The sequence below is a fragment of the Salvelinus sp. IW2-2015 genome, linkage group LG16 (genome assembly GCF_002910315.2).
Source record: "Salvelinus sp. IW2-2015 linkage group LG16, ASM291031v2, whole genome shotgun sequence".
Taxonomy (NCBI): Eukaryota; Metazoa; Chordata; class Actinopteri; order Salmoniformes; family Salmonidae; genus Salvelinus; species Salvelinus sp. IW2-2015.
In genome coordinates this window covers 8,438,720-8,457,399 of record NC_036856.1, presented here as the reverse complement: position 1 = coordinate 8,457,399, position 18,680 = coordinate 8,438,720, and the positions used below count along the sequence as shown (strand labels likewise).

General features: G+C 41.8%; 1 protein-coding gene across 1 annotated transcript in view; it reads left to right on the top strand.

Annotated features, from left to right (window-relative positions):
• Nucleotides 1–724: 724 nt before the first annotated feature.
• The window catches only part of LOC111975686 (APC regulator of WNT signaling pathway 2), a 36,705-nt gene continuing 18,749 nt past the window's right edge, over nucleotides 725–18,680 (top strand). Inside the window, exons 1-7 of the mRNA XM_024004196.2 lie at nucleotides 725–813; nucleotides 11,383–11,544; nucleotides 13,886–13,976; nucleotides 14,132–14,444; nucleotides 14,633–14,741; nucleotides 15,193–15,306; nucleotides 15,595–15,681. Coding sequence (XP_023859964.1) covers nucleotides 11,404–11,544; nucleotides 13,886–13,976; nucleotides 14,132–14,444; nucleotides 14,633–14,741; nucleotides 15,193–15,306; nucleotides 15,595–15,681 — 855 coding nt within the window. The 5' untranslated portion in view covers nucleotides 725–813; nucleotides 11,383–11,403. The remainder of the gene's footprint in view (nucleotides 814–11,382; nucleotides 11,545–13,885; nucleotides 13,977–14,131; nucleotides 14,445–14,632; nucleotides 14,742–15,192; nucleotides 15,307–15,594; nucleotides 15,682–18,680) is intronic.

Here is an 18,680-nt window from a genome sequence, read left to right as displayed (position 1 = left end):
CTCGCTCCAGTGGTAAACTGAGAAACTCCAAGAGAGAGACAACACCCACCTCCATAACAATGGGGTCATGTGCACTTCTTTAATGTTTATCTTCACTGTGTTCGGCCAGGTGAATTAATAATAATAAATAATACCTGGTAGGCAAAGTACACTGGGGATCTGTCCGTTCAGCACCTCGCCACCTAGGCCAGCAACCTCTGAAAAGGCAGCAGCGCCACCCACCTGTTCAGCACCATGGACAACAGCCCATGGCAAGCCTGTAGCAGAACACGTCAAAACGACCAAACCTTGATTCAATAAAAGTGTGCACAGTATTATAATTCACAGATGCACAAATTATAGGTGGGTACCAAATCTGACGTCTGTTTGCTTGTCCCGCACTTCCACGTACACGTTTTAAGTTTAAGTTAAAGTTCAGGCTTTGCTGACCATTCTTTACGCTGAACGTCTGAACTAAATCCTTTTAACCCATATGCCTATGTTTACTGCATTCATCCTTTGGCGCTTTGTAGAGTTTCTAAAGTTTCCATTGAATGCAGCTGATGCAATACTTTAAGAAATATACATTGGCTATACATTTTTTAAACGTATTTCAAAAATAGTTATAATACCTTCTATATTCAACATGTGCCTGCCAAGAGAAATAAGGAGCTTTTTTTTATGTGGAATTGAGAGAGAGAGAGAGAGGCTGTGGTATGTGACATCAGACTATAGCGTCACAGCACGCAGCTAGTGGTGAATTCAGCATCCATCCCACAGAGTCCGCTCTCTCATTCCACGCCCTACTGAAATCAACACGGCTCGGGAAATGAGGTAAGAATCCAACACAATTGTAACGCTTAGAATTGTCTTACATGACAACATTTTAAATCTACGATTATTTTTTATATTATTTCTATCTACGATGCTGCATATTCGATTGGTTGTGTRGCGAGCTGCGCGGAGGGAGAGTGGTCCTGATGTGAATAGAATGTTAAACAGGCAAATGCATGAAAGTGGGCTTGTTCAAGATATACATGACGCTTTTATAATTGAATACATTTTATGTTCAATCTTTTGGAGCCCCAATTGTCCAATGTATTTGGATAGTGTAGGCTATATGTTAGTAGCCTAATACCTGAAAATGTATGGGGTTGTAGTAGGCAAGGTCGATTGAAATAGGTAGGCTTATCCAGGTAACTTAATTTGATGGTTTATCCTAAAGGGTAAGTGGCAGGCTATTTATCAAACAGATAACCAACCCTCCATTTGAAGTCAATAAATCGTSGGCATATTTTGCATTGAAATTGATTCGTGCATGTTGGTGCATTTTGTTCGACGGTGGCCTATTTGGAAGGTGAATCATTGACGTCGTCAATGGAAGAAAACGAGACCATCGCTGTTGTGTGATGTCCTCCTTCATAGATGCKGTTTATTTTCCGTATATCTAGTTGGAGCCTTTTTTATAAAGTTGTCGGGCTAAGCAATAGTGGATTGACATTCATAACCTACGCTGGTTGATGAGAAGGAGGCTTCATTGTCTGTCATTGTTTTTAGTCTATGGATTACAAAATGTATCGCATTTACATTAGAATGCTTGCACACACATTTTCATGAAGTATCATTTTTGTCATTTGTTTGAATCAATCACCTGAACCTCATCAGTGTAAAATATAATTGATTGTGACATTTCTGGGAAAAATATCCCACCGCATAAGAAAAATAGATATGGTATGTGAAGAAGGAAAGCAATAGACACATAGAGCTAAATACTACAGGCTTCATATAACACATGAAACATGGGGATTAAACCCAGCAGCAGAAAAGAACATAGCATCATTGATCTTATTCACACACACACACACCACACACCACACACACACACACACACACACACACACACACACACACACACACACACACACACACACACACACACACAGAGAGAGAGAGAGAGAGCAATGGTAACCAGTGCAGATCCTACTCTAATGAGTCTCTTAGGGACTGGCCACTCACTGTGCCCATGGCTTTGATTATACTTTGAGTGGCTTCAATCATACAACTACCGGGTGTGGCTGTGCCCTATTAGGTCTTTTACCATCTGTGTAGGCCTATGTCTCCTATCAGGTCTTCACACCAACATCCAGGAATCCAATATTACTATTTCCCTCACAGTTTTCATTTCCTCACTGCAGTTGTCTAAACTGTCCAGGGGAACTGAACTGGACCACAGAGAGAACTGCCAGGTCTGGAATCTTTGGCCTGGAATCTTCCAAGAGCTTTGGGCCAGTAACCGAAATGTCGCTGATTCAAATCCCAGAGCCAACTAGGTGAAAAATATGCCAATGTGCCCTTGAGCAAGGCACTTAACTCGAATTGCTCCTGTAAGTTGCACTGAATAACATCGTCTGCTAAATGCTAAAATGTAAATGTAATCCCCAGGCCTGAAAATCCAAACAAAATGGAAAGCGCTTATGTAATATTACATAACGTGATGATTTTTTTAGGGAAGGGATGAGCTACTAACTGACACGCCAGATTTTGTGGAAAAAAACAGCTGAGCCCTGATGTCGTTGGCATCACTATTTATTCTGTGTATGGATGTCTATGGACAACGACAAGCCTTGAATTGAGATTCAATAAGGTTGWCAAGTCAATTTGCTTTAACCAAGAGAGCGTTAATTGACCTGCCTCCCATAACTTCACATCATTCTCTAGTCCTGAGAAGAAGGGAGAAGGGCTTTACTGACAGGTCCAAAACATTTGACATCATATTTGAAGGGAGATTAGGATATAGACCTACCTTGAACCTTCCATGAGCGGTCTATGTGAATTGACATGGGCAACCACGCCCAGAGCAGAAGTACGAAGAATTGTCAGCATTTTTCTTTGTATGACTTTGTTATTGAGGGAAGCATTTGCCAGTCTAGTGCAGCTGTGATATATTTGTTTTCCAAATGGTGTGTGTTTATCTTGACGCGCTCAAGGGAATATCCAAGTTTAGCAATGTCGGCAGATTACAAATGTATAACACCTAATCAGAGATATTTCTATTTTCAGACTATTTTGACAGCCGGTTACAGAACCTCAGATCAAATGCATGTCTATGGTTCTCTCTTCAATGTCACTGATAGGGAAGAATCCATGTCATCTACATTGAGGAAACAACCATATAGACATGCGTTTGACATGCGTTTGCCAGTTTCCCTTTAAAATTAAATAGCCGACTGCAATATACATTTCCAATGATTGGGAGGCAGGAACGATCATGTGTTTGTTTTCCTCCTCTGCTTCGTCTCTCCTACAGTTAAGGGCCTTATTTCCATTATCACTGAAAGCCTTCTTTCCTCTAATGGATGCTGAAATGCTCCTCCTGTTGCTGCTTCAGATACAATCTCTGAGGCAGTGCCTTTCAGCTCTGAGCCAAAGTTATTGACAGAATTAGCTGAAGTGAACTAAAGCCTGCCCTGCTCACAATTTGAATGCTCGTCACTCAGAATGCAAATGGAAGATCTCTTATCCACAGAGGATATAGTGGYATGATGTTAACCTCTGTCACTAGAACAATGGGAAATGTCCTCCGTTCTACCTATGGAAGCCTACCACCTCTTTACATTGTACATAGCTCCTCTCTCTCCTCTCTCTTAACCTCCTCTCTTGACTCATCGTTACTGTATTAGTTGCTATGGGAGACCCACTTAGGTTAAAGATCATAGCGTTAGTCCATCATTTGTCTGACATTGGGACCCATGAATGGTTTAGAACCTGTAGACAGCTGTAGCTAGCGAAAGCCTTTCCCTTCATGATGTAAGCTTGTATAAACAAAGGGTCAATGGCAGGTCACTAATTATGCAGTCTTCTTGAGTTGTTTTTACCACACGCATATCACCCTTTACATCGAGCATCCACGTAATTGATGAAAACAAAATGTTGCGGTCACTTTTGAAGGACGTGTCCCCAGAGAGACGGATCATTTTGTGTCTGGGTCATTTGAGAACTTCGGCACAGAGTTGAAAAATGTCGATGAGAGGCTTTTTGGCAAGTGAATTCTAGTCAACTCCAATGCTAACACCGTATTGATTCCTCACTTAATGAACATGTACAGAATAGTCAGTCCCAGCTGTGACAAGCTGATGGAAACACTCTAGCTCTCACAGTCCAGTCCCTAGGCTGGGATGGCCATTCAGTTCCAGGCTAGCTCTGATCTGTGCTGTTAGCATTAGCTGTAACGTTAGCAATGAGCTATCTAGGTAGGTCTACTGACGACATGTATGTTGTGTTAGCTATGTGTTAGAACCCGAAAACTCGATATACATCTACAAATCTACAAATAACGCTGCTCTGTCTTATTTTCCCATGCAAGGACAATCCCTCTGTAAGCTTCGAATGTGTCCAATTGCCATGAAAGACACTATTTTGAAAGAAGAAAAAATATCTGTGTCTGGAAACCTCACAAAACTTCACCATTAGGAAATTACATTTTGATCAGATTGCAGGACTTCCTCGCCCGTTCGCAATATCTGAATAATTGATGTTCTGGATTTCATTTTGGATGAGCGTCTACAGTAGATGCTCCTCCTACCTGGCTCACTCTAAGAATATTGGTATGACAGTATATTACCTGGCCTTTTGACCCCGTCACTGTCAGTATGGGCTGGTCTGACCCCATGCTCAATCCATGGAAGTGGGTTTCTCCATGAATGAAAAATGGCGGTGAGGTGACGCATTTCTCATGAGATGGGAAATGTCCTTTAATACTGTGTCATACATTTAGGAACTCACTTTCATTCAACACCTCTGTGTTTGACTGTACATTTCTGACCAAAGTGACCATAATAATAGCTAGGATTAAACAACCACAGCACTGCTGCATTGTTGATCCGTAGACTATATTATTTCATTGCACTTTATACTAGAAAAAGACTTAGCAACGGTTTAGGCATTTCTCAACACCTTGAACGCACCTGAGCTACTGCCCTACTGCGAGAGCATTGTACGTCTTCACCGACACCTACTACAGCATAATACGATTGATTCCACCTAATAGTGCACAAAGAACGAGACAGTCTGGTTGAGGAGAGAGAGAGATCCTCAGGCTCACCATCTTCACTGGTAGGTGCCGTTGCCGTGGTAACCAGACGGTCTTGGAGGGAAGGGGTGGTGGAGGAAGAAATAATGCAGCAGTGTTGGTTGGGGGGAGAAGCCTAGCTGTATGCTACGTGTGTTCTTTGTTCTGGCCTCACACTCTGCGCAGCCATTCGTGGCCTACTTTCACTGTACAGAAGGAGCTGCGGACCGTTGGACTGTATCGAAATGACTCACCCTGTAAACAATGTAATGATAACATAATGATAGGGTAAAAATAAACATATATGATGATCATGATAATGCAAATCTATTACTTACCGACAGTTTTTTGGACTGAAATACATTTATAAACTCAGTAATGTTAGAAAATTAGGAGCCTATTATTATTTGATATTATAATATGGTTATTGTTAAAGAATATGCATTAGAATTATTATTATTATATTATAATTTTTTATTAGTAGTAGAATTAGTATTATTACTGCAGTATCCTTGCTATTAGTGGCTAATTATTTAAACCATAATTATGACAAACAAGATGGGAGAGGCAACAAAAAGCTTATTTGGCTCCTACAAACCCTCATGGACCTCTGAACTTGAGCCCTTGACTGTTTCAACACAACAAGACAACAACTCAGAAACCATGATGTCTGCTTGTTTCTTGTCAAACCCGGAACCCCCTTTTCCCTTTTATGCCCACGCAACCTTTGAGTCATCGTCCGTCGTCAGGGGACAGTGCTCTTGATTAGCCTTTTTGTTTCGCCTGACTTAGTTCGCTGACTTCACAAGCGCCAGTGGATGTGGCTCAGACCTTTGGCTCCTATTGTGTTTGCATGACTGGAGAGCGAGAGAGCCTGCAGTACAGAGCTGACTAGCTAATCACAGCACGGCTCGTCCCCAGCCCACTGCTGCTGAAGGGCATTTATGCTCTAGCATGGCTAATGTTCAGCCTGACCTTATAGGCGTGGAACAAGGCTTTGTTTGCGTTTTGTTTGTTTACATTGTCTAAACATGGGTATTACTTAATCCTAAACATAGTTATTATGAAATCCGAAAATGGCCATATAACAGTTCGGGATCATCTTGCCACATTTCTCTATAAAGTGTAGGTGTGTAATGTGTTACTCACAGTAGAGAAGTCGAAGATAGCCTAGGGTTGTGTAAGCTCTGGTTACTGCATATACACTAGATATACAAAAGTATATGGAAAACCCATCAAATTTGTGGATTCGGCTATTTCAGCCACACCAATTGCTGACAGGTGTATAAAATCAAGCACACAGCCATAAAATCTCCATAGACAAATCTTGGCAGTAGAATGGCCTTACTGAAGAGCTCAGTGACGTTTAACGTGGCACCGTCATAGGATGCCACCTTTCCAACAAGTCAGTTCGCCAAATTTCTGCGCTGCTAATGCTGCCCCGGTCTAGTGTAAATGCTGTGAAGTGGAAACGTTTAGGAGCAACAACGACTCAGCCGCAAAGTGGTAGGCCACACAACCTCACAGAACGGGACTGCCTTGGTTGCAACACTCACTACCGAGTTCCAAACTGCCTCTGAAAGCAATGTCAGCACAATAACTGTTGGTCGGGAGCTTCATGAAATGAGTTTCCATGGCCGAGCTGCCGCACCCAAGCTTAAGATCACCATGCGCAATACCAAGCATCGTCTGGAGTAGTGTAAAGCTCGCTGCCATTGGACTCTGGTGCAGTGGAAACACGTTCTCTGGAGTGATGAATCACACTTCACCATCTGGCAGTCCAATGGATGAATCTGGGTTTGGCAGATGCCAGGAAAACACTACCAGCCCCAATGCATAGTGCCAAATGTAAAGTTTGGTGGAGGAGGAATAATGGTCTGGGGCTGTTTTTCATAGTTTGGGCTAGGCCTCTTAGTTCCAGTGAAAGGAAATCTTAACGCTACAGCATACAATGACATTCTAGATGATTCTGTGCTTCCAACTTTGTGTCAACAGTTCGGGGAAGGCCCTTTGCTGTTTCAGCATGACAATGCCCCCATGCACAAAGCGAGGTCCATACAGAAATGGTTTGTCGAGATGGTTGTGGAAGAATTTGACTGTCCTGCACAGAACCCTGACCTCAACCCCATTGAACGCCTTTGCCGACTGCAAGCCAGGCCTAATCGCCCAACACTAATGCTCTTGCAGCTAGCTGAATGGAAACACGTCCCTGCAGCAATGTTCCAACATCTAGTGGAAAGCCTTCCCAGAAGAGCGGAGGCTGTTATAGCAGCAAAATGGGGACCAACTCCATATTAATGCCCAGGATTTTGGAATCAGATGTTTGACGAGCAGGTGTCCACATACTTTTGATAATGTAGTGTTTTAGTCACTCACTGATAGAAATAAACAGTAATTCAACATCAGATTGTGGTTCTGAATGGAAACTGCACAAGCCAGTTGTGAAGTACGCAGCACATCATGTCAATGGCATTCCATTTGGCTGGTATCAATAGACTTGCACTATATGAGTCCAACATAGCTGCAGGATAGAGAATATAATATAGAGTTGTTTGGCTCTGCTACATCGATTACCCCTACCCCCTATTACCCCTTCTGATTGGTTCGCCTTTATTCATCTCATCCTCACTTTTACCACCTTTTCCAGAGCGTGAAAGGGGATTGGCTGTTTCCATAGAAACAGTCTCGAACTGTAGCACTCCGTTGGCAGGCTCGCTAACACTCACACGGCTTCGTCTGAATTATATTCCTCTGGGGGACAATTTCCTCACAGATTACCCAGCATGCATTGCGGCTCCACCAGCAGCAAATAGGACACAACAGAAAGAGCCATGTTGGGGATAAAAAGAGGGGGAAAAATGCAAGAGAAATAGCCATCACCTGACATAAATATGTCACTGCAATTAATGCTTTTGCCACAGGGGCAATTAAGATGGAAGGACGTTGCGATAACGTTGAACCGTGAGCCAGCTCATGAATATATTCCTTTGGTGGAAGAAACCTAATTGGAAAAATCAACCAGCTGTATTGAATTCCCTTAGGACCATAATCCAACACGCCCCCTCAGTACCTACTCCCTATCCAGCATTGCTCAAGCATCAGTGGCTGGCCTTCAACAACAGACTGCCACACTGCCTTCAATGCTGTCCGGCAGAATAATGAATGTGTTTCATGTCCCCCACTTTGAAATGATAAAGAGCTGTGTGTTCAAGGCATGGGCATTGATGTGTCCCCATATGTCCACAGCCATTAGATAGACACGCTAAGGCTGCTTTGTGTAGGCTGGATGCATATCATCACCCGCCTAATTTCAGTAACATACTGCGTTGCTTATCAGTACATGTGGACACAGATAACAATGTGTGAGAGAATGTGACTCACTGATGGAAACATTTGGAAAAATACCACCACTCTCATTGCTCCAACCCATTGGATTTTCAGTATTGATTTGCGAGGCTGTATTTGAGTTACATTGATTTTTCCAAGCTTGTGGATGTCCTTTGCATAACAAACTCTGGCCTGACATTCCCTTTAAATGAACAGCCATCTGTTCATTACGTAATTGCGCAGTTTGCTTGTTGAGAGAGAAATTATGTGATTTGACTTTAGCGGAATAAGGCAACAGAGTACACAGACAGGACAACAAAAGAATGGACCGAATTCAATCAAACCCACACTTTGGAAAAATAATTGTTGCAATCAAAATGAGCTTTTTTCTTTTTCACCAATAAATACTGTACAATGAATCACATACAAATATGCATTGATGTTGCGTAATAACAAGTCTGTTTTTCTCAATGCAAATCAAATTGAGTTTGAGGATATGCTAGTCCTCTATTTTCTACTATAAAACATTTCAACACGTTCAATCCAATACTACATCAGCCCTATCCCCTCCATTTTGTTCCACTGTGAATTCCCTAAGGGGTGAAAGACAGACACAAGGTAATGAAATGCAGCAGTATTCCAGCGGAGGGTTTGCCGCACTGACATTGCCTGTCTGCCCCCAGAGCACCGTGGTCCATAGCCTGACCTTTGTGACGTGCCCGAGTCGCAGATGTCCTCCACCGGTAATATCGAAGTGGGCTGGATTGCACCTCCCCCTTATCAACGCTACTGCTGCGGGAAGGGAATCTCATCACTAGGGCTAACAAAGACTGGCCGAGGTCCTTTAGCAATTCAGATGGCTGCAGTGTGCAGGAATGAACGTTAGTTCAAGTGAAACGAAGTGTCATCAAAACCCATTGAAATTCATTGAATAAGACTTATCTTTTCTGTATGTCTCGATTTGTATTCATATGGGGATTTGATGACGAGTAATTCTTCAACAAGTAATATTTCTAACTGTTAATTACCCCAAAAATGTATGCATTTCAATTCTGCGTTATCTTTCATTGCTTTGTTAAAAATAGCAACCATTGTAATTCCATAATAGAGCAAACGATTGCTCTTGCTCTCTCTGAAAAGCAAACATCCTCAAATAGTCAAAATGTCACACCACTTGCCATGCAAGTCTTACACATAAAAATGATGTGTCAAATTACAGACCCAGGAGAATCACTGTTGCAGTTATTGTCATCACCAGTCATGAAGAGCAGGAAGGCTTTAATAATGTACATCTGTCACTGCCGTCGGAGTCTCCATAAAAAGCCGAGCGAATGACTGCTTCAGGCATTATGCACAAATGCTTACTGGCTTCATTTGGTTTCATTGATGTCAAGGTGACTAGGGATGAAATTGTGAATTTGATTTGCTTCTATATAATTGCATCAAAGCCACCAGTAGTGAGATTGGAGTCAAATTCGATTTATTGTACCATATATTTATGAAACACTTCCACTCCTTCAAACCTCAGAAAATGGCTCCCTGTAGCCCATTTATCAAAACCCGCTGCATTGTTTTTCCTCGCTGACAACATTTCTTATCTAGTAAAAAGAGTAACAAATTATCAAATAACATGTGCAGGTGTATGATCTTAATCTGATCACTCTTTTGTTACAGAAAGAGTTAAGCTTTATGATTTACATAAATTCACTGAAAACCCACACTAACACACAGTTATATTAACATTATTGCACCTTTCATGTACCCTAATTTTAATAAACTAATAGCTTAACCACTGCTCAAGTAACATTATGGGAGAAACATTCAAATCCTGTTGCTGCAGGATTACTTTACTGTGAAAATACTGGTCAAATTAAGATCCTACATCTGTAGCYCAGACAAAACTTATGAGTTACAATGTGATGTATACACAAATGATGCACAAAAGCTTCAAATGATCAGCAACTATAATAAATATTGTATGCTGCAATGTCATTTTGATATGGTTTTATATTCAACTGCTGTAACCAGCGGTATCAAGTACKATAATATTATCCAATATCCGTAACAATCATAGACTCTATAACCAGATTAATGCGTTGCTTAAACAAACCGTAGAGCACATTGCCAATATTGAATGGCCACACAGAGAGTGAATTCAGGCTCGGCCAAGCACAAAGATTGATCAAAACAGAGCTAAACTTGATTTGACAGATGATTAGGTTCTCTGTGTACCATCTGCTGCCAACCTTACACTGCAGAGAGGAGAGAGAAGGGATGTAGCCGGAGGAGCCCGTCGCATGTTCTACGTTGTTTATATCGACACTACCGCTCAAAAGTTTGGGGTCACTTAGAAATGTCCTTGTTTTTTAAAGAACAGCACATTTTTTGTCCATTAAAATAACATTGAATTGATCAGAAATACAGTGTAGACACAGTTTTATTGCTTCTTTAATCAGAACAACAGTTTTCAGCTAAGCTAACATAATTGCAAAATGGTTTTCTAATGATCAATTAGCCTTTTAAAATGATAAACTTGGATTAGCTAACATAACGTGCCATTGGAACACAGGAGTGATGGTTGCTGATAATGGGCCTCTGTACGCCTATGTAGATATTCCATWAAAAATCTGCTGTTTCTAGCTACAATAGTCATTTACAACATTAACAATGCCTGCACTGTATTTCTGATCAATTCAATGTTATTTTAATGGACAAAAAATGTGCTGTTCTTTCAAAAACAAGGACATTTCTAAGTGACCCAAACTTTTGAGCGGTAGTGTACGTATGGAGGAGCCCTGAGCATCTCTTTTTTATCTATGTTGTTTTTATCTATGTGCTGTATGAGTATCAATTGGGAAATAAAATGGGCAGTTTTCCTGTAAATGATTCTGCAAAGACACAATGGAATAACCTTATAATAAGAAATGCATGATATGCCAGAGTTTGCCAAGAAGCTAACCTCCACACCACACTAACCTTCAATCTCACTTGTTTCTCCTTCCTTGCAGGGACCACAACACTGCCTGAAGATGGCCAACTCCACAGCTTCCTATGACCAGCTGGTCTACCAGGTGGAAGCTCTCCGCCAGGAGAACTCCCATCTGCGTAGAGAGCTGGAGGACAACTCCAACCACCTGTCTAAGCTCGAGAACGAGACCACCGACATGAAGGTGAGAGAGGGCAAAGGGATGACCCCAGGGCTAACGGGGAAATAGTAATAGGATAGGATTCGAGTGTTGATTTGATGTCGCAAAGGTGGAAGGTCAACCATTGCATTGACCTTATAGTTTGTTGTTTCGTTGCATATAGACCAAAGATTTTAAAACGMTTAAGACACAGATGATTAAGTGTTGCTAAGATAAAGTGTTGCTTTGGTTTCTAAAAGACAATGTTTTCATTTTGGAATTTCTCTATGCCTACAGATGTAGGATCTTACTTTGATCACCATGTTGCAGGAGCTTTCCTGCAATGCAGGAAATGTAAAACCTGTAGTGTATTTGAGGTTTTAAAAAGGCTTCTGATGTTTGTAATTTCCACATTGAAATTTCAGACGATTCTCCCTTACCAAAAATGTATCAACCACTACAAAAATGTCCATTAATTATAATCCACATAATTCACATTTCCTGTTGCTGCAGGATTATTCTCCTGCAGTAGCAAACAGGCTCAAATGAAGATGTAGGATCCTTCCCTCTATTTTGTCAAGTCGTGGCTAATAGCATGATTGAGATACAGATAGGACGTATTCCAATTCAAAATCCACTCAGATCTGCCTGAGATGGATAGGGTTCAGCCCCGATCCTGGAGGATGCTGTAGACTTCATGTAACTCCTTCACTAGTGACCCAGTTTCTCTCCTGAGTGACTGGAGACGCTAATGCTTCATGGCTAGCATCCCTAGGCTAGATAGACGAGGCACTGGGCCACACGTGAATCATTCCCCTTTCTGCACGGATCCACCCAGTTGTCTTTGTTACAGTAATGATGCCAGCAGGGATTGAGACAAGCTGCTGGGGAAGAAGAAAATCATTAGACCATTCAGCCCATAAGATGTTTTCTCATTATAGATTTTTTTGCTGTTTGAAATCCCTGCGTGTCTGACAGGATAGTCCTTTTTTTCCCCCTCTGTGACCAATCCTCTCCCTGGATTCCAGGAAAGGATCCGCTTCAAGTTTCTGTCACACCATGTGTCATTGCAAGGATGGTTTACTGTTTGCTATTCGTCTGTCTAAAGACAAAACGGTTGGCCTTTATAGACATTCATCATAATATGATATCTGTGTGGATTAATATGATCGGGATCAGATGAAGATTAAATGGCACACCCCGACTCTCAGTGTGTACCACTTCATCTCCTGCAGAACGTTGCAGAGTCCTTGCGTTACCTCAGGAATAAATCAGCTCTATCCTGCATAATCACCCAGCTCTTGTCACTTTTACTTAAAATCAAACTGTGTTATTTGGGAAATGATTTCCTTCTTCAAAAGACAGAGGAAAGCTGATGGAAGACATAGTAAGGACTTCTGCCTTGGCATATTTTATTCACAGGGAGGAATAGACCTATTGGTTCTCTACTGGCTCTGAACAGAGATTTGTATTCCCAACGATGTGCCATCATTTGAAAATGGAGAGAAGAAACCATAGACCCATTTSATTGCTTTGTCGTGCTACTTCTGACCCAATAGACACTCTCAATGTCAGGGGAGTTTGGATTACTGGTAGAATTAGGGACCATCCCAAGAGGGGTGGAATCAGGCTTTCCATTGTGCTTTAGAGTGGCTTTAGCCTAAATTCTGTGTACTGTGGACTACCACTAAAATACTGTGCACCTGATTCTGAGAGGCATGAGCAGAAAGGTCAAAACACGTAACATAATCTGGTTATTAAAAAAGCCCCACTCATCCTTCTTCCATAATGAATTATTTCAAATCAGAATTTACGAAATGAACAACAAAACGTACCGAAATACGATTTCTCCGTTCCATAGCTGCAGCCAGCAACATCAATCATAATCTTGATAGTTCTCAATCTGAAACTGTAATCGTAGGTGCTAACCCCAATGCATGTGGGTTTGTCCTATTACTCCTCTGGCACATGTGCCCAGATGCTGAGCACAGCTGGATAATCCCCAGCTAAAGCCTTTATATTCCTGAGGTCGGCTTTAGCTATCAGCAGAAAACCAAGATTCTCTGTAGAGAGCTCACACTGCCGGATACTGGTGGCAAACAGACCAAACCGTCCATCTGAAGAAAAAGAAAATGTATCTTTTCCAGTGAGAGGACATTCATTCGAAGAAAGGCTGTGATTTCAGGCAAGCTACTATGATATGACATCTTACGAGAGGATAAAAAGYAGAGGAATAGGAGGCATATACAGTGTTTTCATTGCTTGGTTTATTTCACCTCTAGGTCATCAGAGACCCAACAGGTTGTGACTCTTTTTTGGTTTTACTGTGGCCACAACAGCAATTTCAAGTTGACACAGTAATTATGAATTGCTTTCTCCACTCTAGGGGGTATTGAAGGGCCTGCAGAATAAACTGGAGCTGGAGGCTGGCACTTTGGCCTCCTCAGGGAGGACTGATGTGCTGGATCAGCTCAAAGGTACATCTGATGTAGTTTTCCATCTATTTTCTCCCATTTTAATGTCTGTCTTGCATTAAACTGATATTGTACACAGCTCATTCAATAATAGGCKATTTCAATGGTTCGTWAAAAAAAAYAAAYAAWMAATRWKTCTCTCTRTCTRTCTCTCTCAGAGTTGCACATGGACCTGACCAACTACTATGAGCTGAAGTACCAGCCGCACAATCTGCGCGTCCTCCCAGACAGTCTAGCCAGTCTGGCAGCTCAGTCGAGTGACATGGACGATCGTCTGGCCTGCTTGCCTCCCTCCTCCTCCAGAGCCAGGAGCCCCCTACGGRCTTCATCCCGCCAGAGCTCCTCTCTGTCAGGGGAGGGCACGGCCGTGCATCCTGGACACCCCCACCTCATGGATGGAGCCCTGGCCAAAGCCATGCTGGGAGACGGACGTATCACGGCCCAGCATCTGGAAGACCTCTACAAAGAGAGGTAAGCGCTTTGCCATTGTTCAATCAGATGCATGCATTACTTGTAATACTACCTTAAACATCACCATTCACTGTAAATCTGTACCCCCCCCCCCCCCCACCCAAAAAAAGTGAGGCACCTTGAATCCCCAGTGATGTTGCGGATGGTAGTCTGTGTGTTAAAGGTTTGTGTGGCTGTGTGTGTTCCAGGGCTATGCTGGTGAGTGAGATAGACAAGGAGGAGAGGGAGCGTCACTGGTACTACAGCCAGCTCCAGGGACTGTCTCAGCGGCTGAACCAACTGCCACGCATCGACACAGTGAGAGCAAACTCAATATACTTTAAAATGCCTAAAACCAAATTGAAACTGTGTAGAAATTATAATGGACCTACATTCATACAGTTTCTTGACTGTGTCCAGCTCGTTAATAATCAGTGAAATGAAAGCTAAACAGTCAGGGAGCATTTGAATTCCAAAACCGATGGATAGAGGACTACTTTTTGACAATTTTGACAGCGAGGAAATATAACCAATTTCCAGTGCGGTGCTCCGGACCTTGTTGAAGACCGAATGTGGCCCCTGGTTTACATAGATATACAAAACAAATGGTTTTGTTGGTGTGCTCATTGTCATGAAATCAACTCATTATTGTTTAAACAGGTGCGCAGGTGAGATTCAAACTCTTCGGCAGAGAAACTAGCAACCATTTTGTTTCAAAATGGATTCTTGTGTTGCGTGGGAACTAACCTCRTCTTCCTTATCGTCATAGTTCTCCATACAGATGGACCTCATTCGCCAGCAGCTGGAGTTCGAGGCGCAGCAGTTGCGTTCTGTCATGGAGGAACGCTTCGGAACCAGCGATGAAATGGTCCAGCGGACTCAGGTAAGGAGAAGGACTCTCTCCCAAGTCTGTCTCTGGAATGGCAACACAGACAGTGACATTTTGCAGCTGTTGAGTGTGGTACTTCTTCCTGAAACGTGTTTGGGATGCAACAAATGGCCCAGTTTGCCCTGCATATCCACACACAGTTGACATGTAAAAACCGCAGAAATTAAAACTGTGCTGTTATGGAGGGTGTTGCACAATGTTTGTCACCTCACAAAATGTCTGTGGCGACTAAAGACTCTCGCTCTCTCACTTGCTCATCCCTCTCTCTGTCTCCCCTCGCAGATCCGTGTGGCTCGTCTGGAACAGCTAGAGAAAGAGCTACAGGAGGCCCAGGAGTCCAGAGGCACCCAGGAGAAGAACCTGTGTGAGGTGAAATAAACAACACACCTACACACACACACACTTGAGATACAGGTAACACAAAGGGGCCTTGTGTTGACTGTCCAACAGAGGCAGCACAGACYAATTGGTTTTCTGAAGTATATACATAAGACTTCAACTGCAAAGGCCATTATGAACAATGAATACACACAAAGATTGAGACGAGGTAGATAATCCTGTGTTCTTGTTTTCACAAAATGATTTTGTACTGTAAAACATGAAAGATGACAAGGATTAGTTTCCCTCCAATGTGATTTATTTCACATTGTCCCTCGCCTCAGCATCTGTCGGTAAATTTAAATCATATTGTCAGTTTTCCTCGTCCTGTGGCTGGTTTAATATTTCCCTCTCTAATTCCTCTCCTGTGTCTTGTCAGCACTGCGCTGAATGTTTTATAGGTGCTTTGAGGCTATGCGATCACTAGGGGGCCTGTACACAAACAGGCGCAGTGCCACACCGCTGCCTTCAACATCGACACATGCTGAGACTGAGTGATGTTTGATGTGTCTTCTAGAAACATCTTTATTGATGATTTGGGAGAGTACACAGGCACACCACCATATTGGATTTAAAATGTTTAATGCTATGCAGTGGCGCAGGCAGAAATCTGTTGATGGCAGGGCCAGAAAAAAATGTAGYTTGGGCAAAATTTGGGCACTCAAATCATCATTAAATGATCATAAAAGTATAGCTGACCTTATACCCTACTGTAATCGACCACACACAACAAACCATAGAACATGTGATTTRGCATTACAGACCAAKTAGTCTCGTAGGCCAACYTAAATCCATGACTTGCARTTAACATGRGACTCACATAGACCTACACGCAGGCATATAAATAACCATAGACATATAATTAATAGACAACGAGACTATAATATAATGCCCTTATGTAACAGTAATGATTGATTGCAATAGGCTTGGCAACCTCTCACTGGCTCAGATACTAGGAGATAGTAGGCTAGGCTAGGCTAGGCGGCCACAAATGTAAGCATTTAATAACACTAGGAGAGACGAGAGCGTCATATGGACTAAAAACAAATTTACTTTTTTCAATTGCTTTGCCATTTTTAAACGTATGTCCCCCCATGCTTGACTTTTCCTAAATAAGTCTATCTAACACACTATCGRTGTTAAAATCTTAWTATCACAAACAGAATTTGTGTTAGCAGTTTATAGAGGGCAGTCTTTTTTTTCATGCCCATCAAACCTGTGAAGCTGATGATGACCCGTCGAAACTACACCTAACTATATCGAAACTAATTTCACACGTAACAATAGAGTTAGCCTAAAGACCAGATTAAATTGACAATAGTCTGATGGGTAAGAATATTATCAATTGTTAAAATGTARATGAAGAATTTAATGAACAGTGCAGCTTGGAATTGACACAGAGGCAGGGAAATGAAACGGAGTGCCAGAAAGGGTCTTTTGCAACTTCTCCTACAGTCGCAAMRAGGTAAGATGTTTTGATGTTTATATAGTAACAGAAAGAGCAGACRGTTAGAATGTTGATTTTCAAAAGACACGTCATTGGCCCGAAGGGGGTGTCCAARGAGGCCTGTTTAGTGTTATTCACTGGCACGGAGGCCAATCAAAGTAGATCCGGTTTGCATTAGACATCATCAAAGGAAACTTAAATTATAGCCTAGCAGTATGCTCATACACATAATACTAGGCCATAGCCTATGTAGACTAAAACAGCGGTCACCAACCTTTTCTTAACCGAGGTCACTTTATGAGTCAAAATGCAAGCAGAGTGCAATTCTCTGCTGGGTGCGGAAGATGGAGTGTGCCGACAATGTATTGTTTGATATCAATGAAATGATCAATAGCCTATAGGGCCTAACTACAGAGCAGTTTTATCCCCCCCCCAGTTTTTTATTTTTATAAATAAATAATAGGCTATTTATGTTGACTGGAAATAAATATTGTTTCATACATTTGCCTATTTTCATATACAGTATAATAAGAGATGTAGAGTCCCTTATATTTCAAAACTCAATTCTCAAGCTAGGCTATATACTAACACTGGTAAATAGTCAGTTGTTGTAGCTAGCGTATGATAACCACTGGTAATAGGCAGTGTTGTAGCTAGGCTGTATGATAACACGGAAATAGGTCAGTTGTTGTAGCTAGGCTATATGATAACACTGGTAATAGGTCAAGTTGTTGTAGCTAGGCTATATGATAACATTGGTAATAGGTCAGTTGTTATAGCTAGGCTATATGATAACACTGGTAATAGGTCAGTTGTTGTAGCTAGGCTATATGATAACATCGGAAAAGGTCCGTTGTTATAGCTAGGCTATATGATAACACTGGTACAAGGTCCGTTGTTATAGCTAGGCTATATGATAACACTGGTAAATAGGTCAGTTGTTATAGCTAGGCTATATGATAACACTGGTAATAGGTCAGTTGTTATAGCTAGGCTGTATGATAACACTGGTAATAGGTCAGTTGTTGTAGCTAGGCTATATGATAACACTGGTAATAGGTCAGTTTGTTGTAGCTAGGCTATATGATAACACTGGTAAAAGGTCAGTTGTTGTAACTAGGCTATAGTGATAACACTGGTAATAGGTCAGTTGTTGTAGCTAGGCTATATGATAACACTGGTAAAAGTCAGTTGTTGTAGCTAGGCTATATGATAACACTGGTAATAGGTTCAGTTGTTATAGCTAGGCTGTATGATAACACTGGAAATAGGTCAGTTTTATAGCTAGGCTATATGATAACACTAGTAATAGGTCAGTTGTTGTAGCTAGGCTTATATATAACACTGGTAAAAGGTCAGTTGTTGTAGCTAGGCATATATGATAACACTGGTAATAGGCAGTTGTTATAGCTAGGCTTATGATAACACTGGTAATAGGTCAGTTGTTGTAGCTAGGCTATTTGATAATACCGGTAAAAGGTCAGTTGTTGTAGCTAGGCTATATGATAACACTGGTAATAGGTCAGTTGTTATAGCTAGGCTG